Genomic DNA, 17,656 nt, shown 5'->3' on the forward strand with positions numbered 1-17,656 from the left:
CCGTCTCATACTTCTGATTAATCAGTTTTCTGTTTGACGTTTATTCAGCTGTGTGAAAACCACCCGGGGGATTAATAAAGTTTTATTTTATTTAATCTAATCTAATAACTTTAATCTCAGCCAAACCGATTTACTCACGAACATATAAAACACTGAAAAACGCCAAACAATAACATTTTTAGGTTGTCTAAGTGACTTATATATTATGTTTAACCTGAGTAGCGAAAGTCCGCGGTGATCTGAAAATGATGTGCCGGGAGTTGTGCCGTTCTCAGCGGCTCCAGTGACTCTCGAGCTCTCGACTACTTATTGAGCTGGTGGGTAGCAGACGTCTCCGAAAACGTCGGAGCACTTTTGCAAATATGCAATATCTTGATAAGCCGAGCAGATATTTGAAGTTTACACACCCACATTCTCGCCTGAAAATTAGTTAAAACTTTATTTTCTGACCCAGAAAGAGTAATAAGAGTAATATTAAAAACTTAGTAGCGGCCGCCATTGTTGAAAACTGGAATTGGCTGGGCTGTGCTATGAATTCTGGGATATGGTGGGCCACGAAGGACACACCCGACCCATCCTTGAAATTCGGGGAAAAGGAGGACGCATTTGTCGGCCGCATTCGGAGGAGTCTACGAATTTGGACAACCTCCGTCGCGTCTCTGTGACGCGTCGCTGCATCCTCCTGAGGCCTACAAATGCAACCTCAGGAGGATGCAGCCCATGAATTTGGACACGACCATGGTGTGTTATGTGGCTAGCTACAAAGCTACAGTTAGGATAATATAAACACATTAGCACAGTGAAGCTGGAGGATAAACGCTAACTTTTTTCCCCTCAATAAAAGTTCATGTGAGGGCCCTGATGGGCAGATCCAAATGCAATCGCATGGCAGGAAAAAGATGCTGAAATCTCCAGCACAAGGTAAGTCATTAATATAGTGCTGCATGGTTTGGATTACTTTCTATGAAAAATTCCTGATCCTCAGCTCCATGTACCCATTCAAAGATTTGTAAGTCTCAGAGTGATTCTTTTCTAACCTGTTCAAATATTTGTTGTCTGGCAAACAGTGAGGCAACAGGCTGTAGTTACATCGCAAGGTTTTACAAACTGAGCTTTAAAACATGCTGATGAATAGTGATGATAAAAACCCAGAGAGACTTAGGGGGGTTGTTCAGATTAGAGCAGGATATAAAGCATTAAAACACGTCAAAAAGACAAAAGAGTCCTTCAGTTGATTCGTCACTCATCACATCAAGTTTTAAGACACCAAGGTGGCAATAACAAATGCTGAGTTTAAGTCTTCACAGCAGGACTTGACTAACTGATTGGTGATAGTATGGTGGTTTCAGCCATTGTTTATTTGTAGTCTTTGGTCAAAGCTACATGAGCTACCTGCCATGCCGTCATGTGACTGACTTTCATTCCCATTCTGATGCTCAAGATGACATGCTGAAATTAAAATTGGCGGTGTAATGGTGTATGTCCATTCCTTCAGGACCACAATACACTCATCTGATGGCTGCTTCCAGCAGAATAAGGTTCCATGTAACAAGCACAAATCAAACTGGTTGCTTGAACATGTGAGTGAGTGCACTGTCACTAGATCTCAATCTAATAGAGCACCCTTTGGAATAAGGTGGAGCTGGAGAGTCACATCAAGGATATGCAGCAAAAAATGTACCAGGTTTGATACAAAAAAAAAAAAAATCCAGAAAGAGACCTGTCCTTTACTGTTACTAAACATAGTGAAGCTGAAAACCAAAGAAAAGTTACTGAAAGAAACTACTGGGAGTTTTTTTTTTTTCATGTTCTTTGGATGTTTAAGCCGTCTTCATTTCCATGGCAACTCACTTCCAGAAATTTGACCTTCCTAGATTGCTTCCCTCAGGATTTGACGCACAGTGACCCTGACATTAATGCTTTAAGGAAGCATTATGTGTATGGTAAGGACACAACATGCAAACTAAAGCAACAGGCAGAGGGATTATTACTCAAGAATCAGTCGTATCAAGGCTGTTTTGACACCTTTTTAAGGTAAAATATTTTAAGCAGAAAATGGGACCTGATAACAGGAAGAATCTCGCTGTGTTCAAAGAAATAAAAAAAATGAGGAAAAACTAAATTGTACCTCATGAATGCACTGTGCTCTCAAAATAAAGGGGCTGGCTTGCTTTTTTTACACTAAATTATTAAGGAAAAATGACCCAAGTGGGAATACATTTACAGCACACACATAGCTGCTGAGGCGATTATCCTGCACACAAATTAAGCATACACGTACTTAAAACATTTATTGCAGTAGCTGTATACCTGTAGAGTAGTAACAAGGATTAACTGTTCAGTATCTGTGTTGTCAAACACCCTCACAACTGACAAACATACTGCGATAAGCAAATCACTCCATCCCACTTAACTTCATTATATTGTGACATAAATATGAAAGTGCTTTACAAACTGAATCTCTCCTTAATGCACAAATCAACGCTATTCCAACAAAGTAAAATGACACAAAAATGATCAAGTTAATTTTAAAAGCTATATCTTTTAGCATGCTTTTTCCATTGTGTAATTTGCCCTCCATGCTGTGGAATAAAACAAACCTTTTCAGACAGTGGAATGACAGAAAATGGTCTCTCATGGTTAACCCATTATCTGCACATGCCTTTGTGTTTTTCTTCAGTATCATCTACTTGATTTTGTACTTTAACATGTGTGTGATTATGTCTCTAAATTTGGCAAACATTCAATGCGTAAGGCATTTGATTATCATACAGAATATTCTTTGTAGCCAACATGTTGTCATTGAAATAAGCACAATTCAGTATTTGAAGAAACATCATGAAGGCACAGTGATTAAAGTGTGATCTTAACCTGTGTTTTCTTATGTATGGAAAATAATAGTTTGTGTGGAAATAATACAGATATATACATATGCCAGGAAACTGCAGATACTACTGAGGGATTTTTCTCAGTCAAATCACAATTTGAATAAAATCTATACAGTAATAAGATCAACATTAGATAAAACATTTAGCCATTTACAAATATATTGCTATTTAATTTGTACTGAACACCTTCAAAACTGGTTTATGGAGAGCTTTCAGAGCTTTTCATTTTTATAATGCACATATTGAGCACTGACATCCTTCATACAAAACATTTTGCTTTTTTGTTTTTTGTTTGTTTGTGTTTTTCTTTTGTTTTTTATAGAAAAAAAGATTTGGTTGTGGTTTTGCATTACTTGAAGAAAATTATTAAGAAATATGGGCAACACTGGGTATATTACGAGATGGAAAATTTGCTTAAATCAACAGTATTTTTTCCAAGAAATACATAAATGTCTTGTTGTTGTACATTTTCCCTTATTATAGAGCTCAGTCCAGCTAAAATCCCAAATTCTGATGACAAGGCATTATAATGATAACGGCCAAAAACTGTCCTATTCACTTTGGATATTACAGATACATGATAGTGGTTAATAAGTCTTATTTACAAACACAGAGACAATGACAGAATAAACAAGTGTTCACAAACAGTGTTAGAACAACACTTTCTGAAGTGTAATTCCATTTTCTTTGATTGTGTCGATTAAATATAGTCCTGAACAACTCAATAACAACCACACCACAAATATTTGTATATATTGGTCAGCCATGGTAGTTTTTTTTCCTTTCTTCTAATTTCTTTTAATTTATGCACGTCCCCGTGGCACTTGTCCAATTCACACTCAACAAAAAAACCTTGCTGAATGTTAAAGAAATCCATAGAGGATCACACACACAGTTTCCTCTAGAGCCATGGTAACACAGCATAAGCACTATTTTGTGACCACCATAGTAAATGTGGCTCTTACACTGCAGAAGCATCAACTTAAGTGCGAAGAACAGAAATAAGAGAGAAAAAATAAATGGGGAGGAGCTCCGATGATTGCTCCGCCTGTTCACTGTGTCCAGATGTAAGGACATCTAACAGCACAGAAGGAAAGTCCCTCTTATAGCTGCTGGTCCTTTGGGCTGTCTGGGCAAGAGGCTGGCTGGCAGGACTTGAGACTCACCAGTGGAATATCAGCCATGCCACTGCTGGTGAAGTGTCCCTCCCCACTTCCAAACTGCTTTCTGTCACCAAAATGCTCTGACCGCCCACTCTCATTTTTCCAGGTTCTGCTCAGAGTATGTCCATTGAGCAGTTTGTCCTTGGGACCCCACTCCCTCTGAGACCCGAAGCTGGTTACAGGTGACTTGGGCTGTTGGTATGTTCCCAGTGTTGGCGGCATCCAGCAGTTGTCTGAATGTCCCAGGACAAGGCACTCCTGTGTACACATCTCTGTAGCTTCCACTAGACCGCGTGGTCCAAGGGGGCCATCTAAAACAGAAGAACCAGAAAGAGAGTTGTTATATATTTTGCTGTTCTCGCTGAACGTAAGGTTCTCCACTCCAGAATAGCCCAGAATATGAGAGGGGGAACTTTGCATACTTTAGTGATTCAGAAAACAAGCTAGAAATGTAACAGAGAAGGAGATTTTCTTTGGGGAACTGGGAGACATGGTAGTGCTATAGATCTTAGGAAAGCCACCGTCTGGCAGATTTAAAATTGTTTCTAATAGTCTTTATTATTTATTTGTTAATCTAAACAGGTTTTTAAACACGTCAGCCAACGGTTATGTTATAAGCTATTCAAAGGCATAGAAGTTCACTAATTCCTTATTGTAAATCATGTTGCTGTCTCCACTATAAATAATTTTCTGGAAATTAGCCTACCTCACTTCACCTAAACCGGGAGGTGGGGGGAAGAAAGTTGAAGGACAATTTGCATCACAACAAATCATCTATCCTTGCCAGCTCTCTGCCACCATCTGGCTACTCCTTGGCTGAACATACATCACCATCAAACAGTAAATATTTCAGGTGGTATTTGTTGAAATCTCATTTGATAGAAAACATGCATAATGCATGAAACGTAATGGAATTCTCCCATTTGAATAAATCTCCTTCTTTGAATCAGTTTTATTTTCTTAAAATGAAAAACAAAGCAGTCATGTTTGTGTTTGTACAGTATAGCAGGGTAATTAATTCATTTTTTTTTTTTCTGTTTTACCTAAAAGAGAAAATTATACCTATTTGTCCTAATTTGTCCCTTTGCTTCACAAACTGCTAATCGGCTGGTGCATCAGCTAAAAGGGGTTGCTTTTTGTTTTTTGCAAACCTGGGCATGAACTGGTTTTTCTCCTTCTTCATTTACATATATAAAATTTCAGATTAGTTATGTTACAAAGATATACCAGAAAATGGTATAGAGTGGTAAATCTTTTTTGCTAATTAAAGTTTAACTTAATATTCAAATGCCAGCATCAGTGAATGGTCAAAGCCTTGCTGCAATGTTTACAGTGTGCTAGGTCTACTGAGAATCCATAACAAACACTTTTGGCTTAGAATAACATCATCACCTAACTGTCTGCTGACCTTTAAGGTCTGTATAACCTTTATCCTGTACCAATGTGATCAGAAAATTCAGCCGTAAACATTTCAAGCTCAGTTAAACATTTTGCATTGAAAGCAACCTTGCTGTACTTTACTTCTGGGATTAATTTTGAAAAACACTGGAAATGTCTAAGAACCAAACTCATTACATCGGGCAGCTACTTTTATATTGAAACTGTTTTTGTGAGCTCTGTCAAAGACTTCTAGATGGATCAATATAATAACAATACAATAATTAGTAAATCTTAATGCTAAAATGCAATTGTGTGTATGTTTAGCACTGACTTTTAAGGGATTTTGATACATAAAACACCCACTTCATATAAAATATTGAGTCTGTAGTTCAAATTGCGATTTCATATTTTCAAAGTTGATGTTGAGGTAACTGTAATCTAACATGATACTCTTGGATTATGCAACACAGCATACAAATTGACATTTACATTTTTTATATTTGGAGATTCACATATTGTTTGTTTCTGACAGTCACTGCTTGGCCTATAAACCTTTTTATAAAGCTCATCTTGGGCAAAAATAAAACTGTTTTGCATGAGGAGAGCAATTTTTTCCTATTGCTATAATTATTCATGTCTTCTGATCCAAATGGGAACATTTTCTCATACTCCACTAAGCCTCGCTTCTTTAATACTGCTTTCTGACTTTTACAGCACATACTGCAAAATGATGTGAAGAAAGCAGAAGCAGGAGTCAGTCACTCTTCTGCGTGAATGTAGAGTCCATCACAATAACAGGCACCCATAATTGGCATATGAGGAGTATAACCAAGATACACATTATCATAGTTGCATGAAGAACCACAGAGAGCAATAATACATGGTACCCAGGAGACGGCAAGATGAATTCCTCAAATGAAATTGTAGATGAGTGAGTAGATATCTGGGGAACTCTTAAGGAAGAGAGATGGTAAGAAGGAAAAAAGCCGTGTACATATACAGTACATGGTGTGCAGTTGAGAACAAATGAACAAGAAAGAAGGCTCCCATTTGCATCTACTTTTTTTAATAAGATAATAATGACGACATTAAAATCACTATGTCTCTGATGGCATTTCTTCTAACTTTGCAATCACTGGACACTTGAGAAATAATAATGTAATAACACAAGGTTGTAAATTAGACTATATACATATGATGAATTTGGACTTTGTGTATTGATTACAGCAGGATCAAATGACTGTAATGTCTATGTTTCCTGTTTAATTTTGATTCCTTTTTTAACAAAGCAGAGCCAGTCATTAATCAAGAACACTTTGTGCTTTGCTTTTCCCCTGGTGTAATAAACATGACCATTTGCATGCAGATTGGTACAATCAGTGGCCCCAGTGGGCAGCAGAGGATAATTTGAATCAGCCATTTTCACCGTTAATCTCTGTATACCTGCTGTTTGAGAAAATGCAGAGACAAAGCCTGATTGAAAAGACCACTTGAGGTATAGAGCTGATAGGTTACAAAATCTATTCATATACAAGAGTCTTATAATACCGACCTATAATTCCCATACAGGGAAAGCAAATGAGTAGGGAAGTCAAAATAAATTGGATACCTAAACATAAAGGATAAAAGATTGAAATGTCCACACTCCACTGTACCCCAAGAGATGCTATGGAAAATACAGTAACATGACCATACATTGCAAAATAAATCAATCCAATAAAACATATGACAGGATTATCAGAACACTGTCCCTTCAGGTTTTTAGTCTTTTTTTTTTAAAACATTTATCTGAGGCACTGTTAGTAAAGCAACATATTTAAACTTCAGCAACAACTCCAGGATATCACTTCGCTATTACCAGCTTAATAAAAGTTCTGTGGTATATCACTCTCCAGGAGCCCGACTCCACACTTCCAAAAATGAAAGAAATGGAGAGTATTTAAAACTCAGACTCAGCAGACCAATTTCAAACAAAACCAAAACACCAGCAATCCTTCTTTACTGGCTCCCCATTGATGCACGCACGCGAACGGAGCCCTGTTCTTAAGTGTGCAGAAATATGTGAGTCTGTTTAATTGAAAGTACACTGTAAGAGCAGGAATTTTATCCCATTAGTCCACGTTGCCCTGGAGAAGACTTTTTGACACTGCAAAAGAATGCCTCCTCTTAGAGTGGGTGAAACCCATTTATTAAGAACAAAACCCTCATTTTAGCCAGCATTATTATTTTTCTTTATATTTTTTTAATACTTTTTGTCATGTCCTTTTATTTTGCTGGACCAGTCACAGTTTCTATATCCATAATCAATATGCACACGTAGTTAATTATGCATTTTTTAAAAATAATTTCTTTTCCTTTCATTGCTCTTTATTTTAATCTTACCTGTTGATCGGGCAAAATTACCGAACTGGATAACATTGACTACCAGCACTTATTAGCTGCTAACTTTTCCTGGTTATCTTGTTCCGAAGAAAAGCTTCCTTTTTTGCCTCATTACCTTCTGACTTCCCAACTCTGTTCTCAGAGTTACATCTCATGTCATGTATTACAATTCGGAGTGGGCTGGTGATGGACCATATAATTCATGAAACCCAGTTTCCTATTTGGATTGTAATTCATTTAAACATTCTTGCATAATAACATGGCTGCACATGCCAAACGTGTAATAAAAAAACCTGTCACTGGTGAATGGGAATACTCCAGAGGATGTCAAATAACATCTTGTTACTCCTACTGAATCCTGAAGAGCGCTGGACGGACGAAAAGCACCAACAAACCATAACGTCACAACATCAACAGACCCAGTATGAATTCCTTTTGTGACTTGTGAAGTAATTGTAGAGAAAATACACCTCAATGTCTCTTTTGTACCTTAGCTAAAGTTTTGCTATAAACATAGCTTTCCTAAGTCACAGAGAAGTTCTTTTAATATACTGATGTTATGAACAAACAGATAGAGAAACAGAATTGTTTTCCAAATCTCCTGCCTAACATTCTTGCGTTTTTGTTCATTTTTTTTTTTAAATACAGACAAAACGTGTCATTTGGAAACAAAACCAAAATACCCTAAGCTTTTTTAAGCTTTTTAATTCAGCTGATTTCACAAGCACATGGCTCTACTGCATAAATAAGGAGTATAGAGTATATGTAAATTAATGTTCCTTTCATTCATACAAAATTGTTTTCACATTATTTATTTCTACTTTATCTCTGCATAGTGTGTTGCTCATGGTTACTGTGCTCAGGAAGTCAAATTCCTCCCTGTGCTTGCACACGCACACATACACACACACACACACACACACACACACACACACACACACACACACACACACACACACACACACACACACACACACAAAGAAGCAAATAGCCGGTGGCTTGTGTTTGGTGCAGAGCCCCTGAGTACTTTAAATAACATTGAGGCACAGGTGTTGAGGAATGCAAGGGATTCAGAACTGTGTCAGATGGTGCTGACTTTTGCTTACAGCGCTGTGCAAATGTTGCAGATGTCCACAAAGACAGATACCTTAAAGACAAAGAAACCATTAGATTGCCTCCTGATACGATGTCATTAGGCTGTGCTAAGGGCTGGTGTGCTTAATTCTGCGGAAGCTGTGGAATAAATGTGAGGTACAAGAAATAGCTGTTTAACGATGGACACTTTGACCAAAAAAGTATTTACATGCCTCTCTTTCTCTCCTCCCACTCAGCATCAAAAGATCACAGAGGTTACAGAGGAGGAGAGAATCATCCTTATTTTTGACCAGAGGTTGTTTGCAACTATAAGGGAGTCTTGTTTTAGTCTTCTGGCTATTACTAATGAGATAACATTTGGCTAATTAATTGGATGCACACTATCAGTGCTGATGTGCCAGTCCCACACCAACAACTCACAGCCTTGAGAATGGCAAGGGGGAACGGGTGGAGAGGGAATGAGAGTGATTGAGTGTGGGGGATTTAGTGTCCACAGGGCTTGTTTATTTATCCATGCTGTTAAGCATGCCCAGATGTTGTTATTTGGGGATGAATGAGGCTTTGTTTTAGTCCAGCACGGAGGCCAAAAGTTCCATAGTGCTGTTTTTCCACTACCACTCAAAAACCCTCAAGATATGTCAGAGAGATTTATTCTGTATGCTTCTGGTGTAAGTTTTTTCTTTGTGACCCTTTTATCTTCTACTACTAAGGATATATACGCATGCCACCTTTCCATCACTGTGCACACTAAGGCATGTAATGGCACACAATGTTATAAACATAACCAATACATAAAGATCCGTCTTGTAGTAAAAGTATATATATATATATATATATATATATATATATATATTGTAAATAGCCTGGGGAAATGTGTGAGTCTTATAGTGGTTGGTAACCAACGAGGCATAGAATCACAGCTTCATACTGCTATGCAGCAAATTTGAAAACAGGCCCTGTGATCTACAGTAAAGGCTATCTAGGGTTGGATAGATATAATAGTGAGTGGAGCAGAACAGAGCAAAACACTGGATGCATTCTCCTGAGAATACCAGTCTGGCTGATGGATCCTTTCTAGTGCTCCCTTTGAGGCCAGCAAGAAGCTTCTCATGAGAGGAGATGAAGCGCAGGATGGAGTCAAAATAGAAAAAAAAGACAAAGTTTGAGAATGGAAGTGAAGGGTGGTCAGATAAAAAAATTGAAGGGGAGCGAAGAAAAATAAAAGGGAAGTGAAGGTGAGCAATAGTAAGAAAAAAAAAACACAAAGCCTGTCAAAAAATGACTATCATTTACATAATTTTCCATGATCAGTGGTAAATATTATTATCTTAGACCTCACTTAAAGCTATTCTCAGATCAATTTGTAATTCAAATTTTCAGTTAAAGCTATTCTCTCTCTCTCGACCAGACTTTTTTAATGTCAGCTGTACAGTATGGCGTGTGAAGAAGTATGTGTGCAACTGAACTTTGTGTGTTTCTTGGAAAAGAACCTCGAGAAATGTAATTAGCATTTTCCCTCCTTTTCACTTTTCAAAGAATAAGTCTCTTAACCTCCTATTTGCTCCTGTTCATTCTTCCAATATGTGCCCTGGACTACGGTTTGCCTGATTAGTAAGATTAATGATGATTTGGAAGCACACTAAAGTGGTAATTCTACAGTAGCATGGCTTGTTGCTTAAATGGCCTAGAGTGCTTTAAAACAGCATGTGGTCTGATAGCTCGCATTACCAAGTAACATAAATTACAAATTACAAGTTTCCTTCAACAAATCAACACGTGAGAGCATTTGGTGAGCATTTTCATTATTCACCTCTGTTAAAAACTCAATTAAACTCCTTGGCATGATATAAAGGTTTAAATCTGGAGCTACTAAGCCTTAGTGAAAAAGAGTTATCTTAGAAAAAGTTATTTCAGCTTCTTTTGACTTTCCAGCATTCTGCTTTAACTGCTAAGCCTTACAATAACTAATTCTGTAATCACATACCATATTTGTTATTCCTCTTTTTGCTCTTACATTTTCTACATGACTCTCTAAAAGTGATACAACAGATATTATTAAAATCATCTGGGCTCTCACACTTGGAAAACAAGTTTAAAGTTACTGGAATAATAGCACAGGGACAATACAGAAGATGTTGAGCTTTTTTTGTCCATCTACTGTACACCACAAATTTCTGGGTCGTGCCACCTACAACCACTCTTAGCTGAAACTACTTTTCACAGTGCAGCACTTGTGAGAAGAGAATTGGATTGTAGACACATGAAGAGCTTTGGCAGTGTGGGAAAGCAAAATAAATTTCCTCAAAGTCTGAAATACATTTGGGGGCAGCACGGTGGTGCGGTTAGCGCTGTTGCCTTACAGCAAGAAGGCCCTGAGTTCGACTCCACCAACTAGCCGGGATCTTTCTGTGTGAAGTTTGCATGTTCTCCCCCGTGTCTCCTCCCGCAGTCTGAAGACGTGGTTAATTGGTGATTGTGATTGTAAATGGTTGTCTGCCCTGTGTGTCTCACCCTATGACAGCTCTGCGAGGCACATCGCAACCCTGAATTGGATAAGCAAAGAAGGATGATCGAATGGCTGAAAGACAAATGACCTTCTGAGACCAGAGTCTCCATTCAAGATTTCCAAAAAATCAAAATATTAGATTTTTATATGAATGGAACCAAAATGCATTTTCATGTCTTCCTATATTTGCCTTAATACTATACATATCCACAGCAAACATCAACTCCCAGAGCAACACCGGCACCAGATATCGACCACTGACAAACTTGCCTCTACTGATTTTTTGGAAATAAATATATTCCTAGAGGAATAAGTAACTGAGAATGTGAGTAAGCACAGTGAAAATATGCTGAAGCTGCATTTGGAGACGTGGTGAGATTTCCATATTAAAAACAAACTGTGCTGTGCTGATAACATAGAGTTGGGGAGAAGAAGGGCAGATTAGACTGTTGTTGTTGAGCTCTGACTCTTAAGTGCATGCAGCAGACCATATGTACAGTATCAGCTCGGGGAAGCAACACTGTTCTTTGTGACGACGAAGAAGAAAAGGTACCGACAAGGAATTAATAAACTGGTGAAAAACCGCTGTTTGGCCTGGAGACAACAGTAAAAAGGGATGATGAGGACTGAACTAAATTTCACTGTAGAAAACACCTTGCATCCTATTTATAGTGAGATCCAAAACACCTCAGCATCTGCACTTTTGTCACTGTTAGACTGTACATCGCACTATGACCCAGGGTAAGGATGAGTACTAGGTTTGGGACCAAATACAACTATAGTGCAAGTTAAAGAAAGATTTTAGGAAGGATCTCTACATTACACTGCAGAAAGTGACTCTTTTCTACACTGGAAAATTCAAAATATTTTTAGACTTCTGTTGTAATGTTGCATGCAGATTCTTTGCATGACACATTACATAGTTACTTGTGTAATGTAACTATGAGGTTAATTTATTCACTTCACTCTTACTCACTTTTTCATGCTCAGATGACATAAATGTTCATGAGTTAAGACTCGATGACAGTAATTTAAGTTTTGAGTTCAGTTGGAGAAAATTGCTTGACATCCAATTTAGGATTTCACACCATTATTAATCAATCTCAGCATATCTGGATAGGATCATTTAATGGGCAAATATATCTTTGTGTCATCAGCATAAAAAGGAGACATCAGCATTTTGAGATAAAAAGGTCACTTAGAAACTGGCCTATGATTTTAAAGGAAAGAGGGATCTAGCCCAAGTCTTCGGGAACAAACTACTTAACAAGGAAATATTAAAAATACCAAGAAGACTGAGCTCAATAGTATATATTACTTCAAGTAAAAAGAAGGCAGTATATATCAAAGGAAAGCACTCTCATGTGTGACAGCACTTCTAAAAGTACAGACAAAGTAATCGAATAAAACTGGTTTGAACAGTACACTTGTAATCAAAGACACAGTAAGTTGGGTGTAATCAAATACTAAGTGACTTCATTTTATCAGTAAAATAGGATTTAAAAAAGGAAAGAAAAGAACATTTCATGATGAGCAAAAGTGAAAGATGGGGATGGATTTATCAGTTTATCAAAATTCTTAAATAAAAGTATGACATAGTCTTAACAGGTGAAATGATATTCAATGAGGACACGCTGACTGTGTTGAAGGGATCAGCCAGGTTGTTTATGTGGGAATATTCAGACACGCGAGCCTTGGCTGTCAAATAGGGCACAGAATATTGAGACACTTTGATCACTGGCAGTGTTAATAGAGGATGATTCAGTTTGTGGTCAAAAGCAGCCAAATGTAGTAAATCCTGTAAGCATATACAGATTACAACAAAAATCCACAGTGTGTCTGTGGCTATGTAAGGGTTCATCCATCCATCCATCCATCCATCTTCATCCGCTTTATCCGAGGCCGGGTCGCGGGGGCAGCAGCCTAAGCAGAGAGGCCCAAACCTCCCTCTCCCCAGCCACCTCCTCCAGCTTATCCGGGGGAACACCAAGGCGTTCCCAGGCCAGCCGAGAGATATAATCTCTCCAGGGTGTCCTGGGTCTGCCCCGGGGCCTCCTCCCGGTGGGACTTGCCCGGAACACCTCACCCAGGAGGCATCCTTGTCAAATGCCCGAACCACCTCAGCTGGCTCCTTTCGATGTGGAGCAGCAGCGGCTCTACGTGAGCCCCTCCCGGATGGCCGAACTTCTCACCCTATCTCTAAGGCAGAGGCCAGCTGGAGGAAGCTCATTTCTGTCGCTTGTATCCGCAATCTCGTTCTTTCGGTCACTACCCACAGCTTGTGGCCATAGATGAGGGCAGGGACGTAGATTGACCAGTAAATTGAGAGCTTCGCTTTTACACTCAGCTCCCTCTTCACCACGACGGACCGTGTCTGCATCACTGCAGCTGCAGCCCCAATCCGTCTGTCGATCTCCGGCTCCCTTCTCCCATCACTCGCGAACAAGACCCCGAGATACTTGAACTCCTCCACTTGGGGCAGGAACTCATCCCCGACCCGGAGTGGGCACTCCACCCTTTTCCGGCTGAGAACCATGGCCTCAGATTTGGAGGTGCTGATCCTCATTCCCGCTGCTTCACACTCGGCTGCGAACCGTTCCAGTGCGAGCTGGAGGCCCTCACCCGATGAAGCCAACAGAACCACATCATCTGCAAAAAGCAGAGATGAGATTCTGAGGCCACCAAAATGAAAGCCCTCCACCACTTGGCTGCGCCTAGAAATCCAGTCCATAAAAATTATGAACAGAACCGGTGACAAAGGGCAGCCCTGGCGGAGCCCATCACCCACCGGGAAAGAGTCCGACTTGTTGCCGGTAATGCGAACCAAGCTCTTGCAACGGTTGTATAGGGATCGAATGGCCCGTAGCAATGGGCCAGACACCCCATACTCCCGCAACACCTCCCACAGGACACACCGAGGGACACAGTCGAAGGCCTTCTCCAAGTCCACAAAACACATGTAGACTGGTTGGGCAAACTCCCATGCAGTATCCTTGAGAGGATAAAGAGCTGGTCCAGTGTTCCGCGACCAGGACGAAAACCGCATTGTTCCTCCTGTATCCAAGGTTCGACTAGCGGACAAACTCTCCTTTCCAGCACCCTGGCATAGACTTTCCCAGGGAGGCTGAGGAGTGTGATCCCCCTGTAGTTGGAACACACCCTCCGGTCTCCCTTCTTAAAGATGGGGATCACCACCCCGGTCTGCCAGTCCAGGGGTACTGCCCCTGATCTCCACGCAACATTGTAGAGGCGTGTCAACCAGGACAGTCCTACAACGTCCAGAGCCTTCAGGAACTCGGGGCAGACCTCATCAACACCAGGGGCTTTGCCACCAAGGAGTTGTTTAACTGCCTGACCTTGCCCCCGGAAATTGGCGGGTCATTCCCCTCACCCCCAGACTCTGCTTCCTCCTCGGAAGACGTGTCAGTGGGATTAACGAGGTCCTCGAAGTATTCCTTCCACCGCCTGACAATTTTCTCAGTCGACGTCAGCAGCGCTCCGCCAGCACTATACACAGTGCAGGTAGAGCACCTGACGGTTTGCCAGAATCTCTTCGAGGCAGTCCGAAAGTCTTTTTCCATGGCCTCTCCGAACTCCTCCCACACCCGAGTTTTTGCTTCAGCCACTGCCTGAGCTGCATTCTGCTTGGCCTGTTGATACCTGTCGGCTGCCTCCGGAGTTCATACATGTTTACAAAAATGTAGTTGGTATAAGTGCAGTAATAAACATTGATCTTTCATAAGGTTAAACAAAAGTAACATTAATGTAGATGGAAAATTTAAAAAAGGAGGAAAAATTGTGTATTTTAGATTTAGAAACTGATGATTAGGACAAGAGAGATGGCATGAAGAATGTTTTATTAAGTTCACGGTTCCTTGTAGACAAAGGTGAAGTCCAAGGTTTAACCTTAAATGATTATTTTCATAGTCAACATAAGTTAACATAATCTATAAAAAAATTGCAAAATACAGCCAGTAAAATATAATTTTAGATAAGATAAAATTGTAAGATCAGCATATATAATGCTACATTGTCAAACAGGAAATGACTGTGACCTGGCTTTTGCTGGTATTTCTTGTCATACTGCTTCTGAGGTCAACTTTCACTGTGGGCGGGGCCCAGGCCACTGCTCAACAGACAGCCAAAGAATATGTGTTACTCAGGGCTAACAAGCGCTTTTTGTTGTAAGAATCATTTGTACTACAACGTTTAGAAGAATAATTTCAAATGCAGATTGTTTCAAAGCTGGGCTTTACAGCACTGCTGTAGATACATTAACATTAACGGAAAAAGACTGAGGACGCAAAAAGTGGCTAACTAGCTAAAGCTAACTGAAAGTATAACAGAGAGATGGACTTTATAATTCTTTGCTAATGTATAATTTTATTACCAGAACCTAAGAGTATATTATTGTTGTAGTTTTTATTCATTTTCTTTAAAGTATTACTATAATTTTTACTGTTTTGTTTTTTTGTTTTTTGTTTTTTGATGACATGACATACTGTAAACCTACATAACTGCCAAAAAAATCCTTAAAGAATATATGATACTAATTTCTGGTTATGCCTAGTGTGACTTTATGTGTTACCTTGTGCACACTTACAATTACAGAAAGTGGGTTTTTTTATATATATTATGAAGTGCATAGGGTTTTAAGACAAACGCTGCATATCTTTCTTACTAAACTATACTGTACTATACAATTTTTTTACAGAAAATTATTTTACTTTTGACAGCACTGCTATCTCTAACATAAGTAACACATATACCCCCCCAAAAAGTACCAAAAGAAATCCCATCAATACCAGAAAAAAAAACACCAAAGACAAAGCGCATTATTCATGTTTATTGAGCAATGAATAGTTAAAGGGTTGCTAATGACAAATTTGCTGGAAGCATTCTAGCTTTGGAACAATAATGTCATTTTTCAGCAGTAGGCCTAATTAATTACAGTTTATCTGTCTGAACACCCAAATCTGAATGGTTAAATTAAGTCAGCTGTGCTACTGAAATGATTCTTTGTAGGGCACTGAGATAAGAAAATCCCTAATCCTTTCGCATTGTTATTCTTAAGTTTAAACAACTGTTGTTCTTATTTTATTTAAGAATTATATTAGCTAAATACACAGTACCATAATGATTTAATTGAACAAAGACTTGTTTTTAAATTTCTTTTCATTCTTTAAATTCTTCCTTGTTAGTAATTCACTTTCTTTATTAAGTTATTGTGCAAGGCAGTGTAAATACAAAGTTTGGTACGGTCCTGTGGAAGTGTTCAGTCGCCATGACAATTGGCATATGTAACTGATTTCATCTCCTTCTTTAATCTTCTACTACATAAAACTCAGTCACTGACCTTTTAATATGATTTCTCATCTAAGACAGTGAGTATCTCAACAGTGACACAAATGCATTTATTCATATTTTATATTACTATAGTTGATTACAATAACGAATAAAGTATGTGATGATAAATACAGTTTTCACAGTTGCCTCTTGCAGTCTAGTGAACGAATTTTATGGCAGGAGAGAATAAATTTTATTAAGCCAATTTTCTGGAAAACGCTTGGACAAATTGGTGCCCTGACAGTCCAAATATCAATTATTGACAGACATAAATATATTACAATCCTGTCCTCAAACACACATACAAAAAACCCACCCAGATGATGGTTATTATGTTGCCATATGACGAATAGATTTCCAATTGAAAACAAGAGCATAATCTTTTAATTAGTGTGGGCTTGCTGTGCTTTTAATGATGTAAGTAATGTAACATACAGATAATGATCAAGTTGACCCCATAAAAAAGTAATAGTGCACCAAAGCCCTAATTCTCTTTCCTGTATTAAAGAAGACATTAGAAAGTAAAATCTAAATGAAAGAAAATAATGACTGCTTCAGTGTAGCTCAGCGGTTCAGTTCAGTTGCTTCACGGCGTGCCATAATGCAGCGTGTCTTTATGTTTTTGTTTGTGATGTGGATCTTTGTTTTATGTAGTGAGTATTGATTTTAATCTTGAAGGGATAAGAAGAAAACAAATTGTCACTGGCAGCACAATCGCAATGTATTACATTTCATGTGAGCCAAAAAAATTGGTTTAGTGGTGTGTAACAGTGTAAACTACTGGTAATCAGCATCTCAAATTGTATGCTAGTGATTGTATGCTACTGAAACAATATTCAGCAAGTATATTATTACGAATTGAAGCAGCCATTAGAATAAGAATAAACTTCAAAGTT

The 17,656-nt window shown here is 38.8% G+C and overlaps 1 protein-coding gene across 2 annotated transcripts in view; it reads right to left on the minus strand.

The window, feature by feature from the left end:
* Positions 1–1,599: 1,599 nt before the first annotated feature.
* Positions 1,600–17,656, minus strand: part of LOC120720863 (protocadherin-9) — a 190,484-nt gene continuing 174,427 nt past the window's right edge. Inside the window, exon 5 of one of the 2 annotated variants that reach the window (XM_040010689.1) lies at positions 1,600–4,362. In XM_040010689.1, coding sequence (XP_039866623.1) covers positions 3,992–4,362 — 371 coding nt within the window. In that variant the 3' untranslated portion in view covers positions 1,600–3,991. The remainder of the gene's footprint in view (positions 4,363–17,656) is intronic. The other variant, XM_040010690.1, reaches the window with a different exon arrangement.

Source organism: Simochromis diagramma, unplaced genomic scaffold (genome assembly GCF_900408965.1).
Source record: "Simochromis diagramma unplaced genomic scaffold, fSimDia1.1 OVJJ01000603.1, whole genome shotgun sequence".
Lineage (NCBI taxonomy): Eukaryota > Metazoa > Chordata > Actinopteri > Cichliformes > Cichlidae > Simochromis > Simochromis diagramma.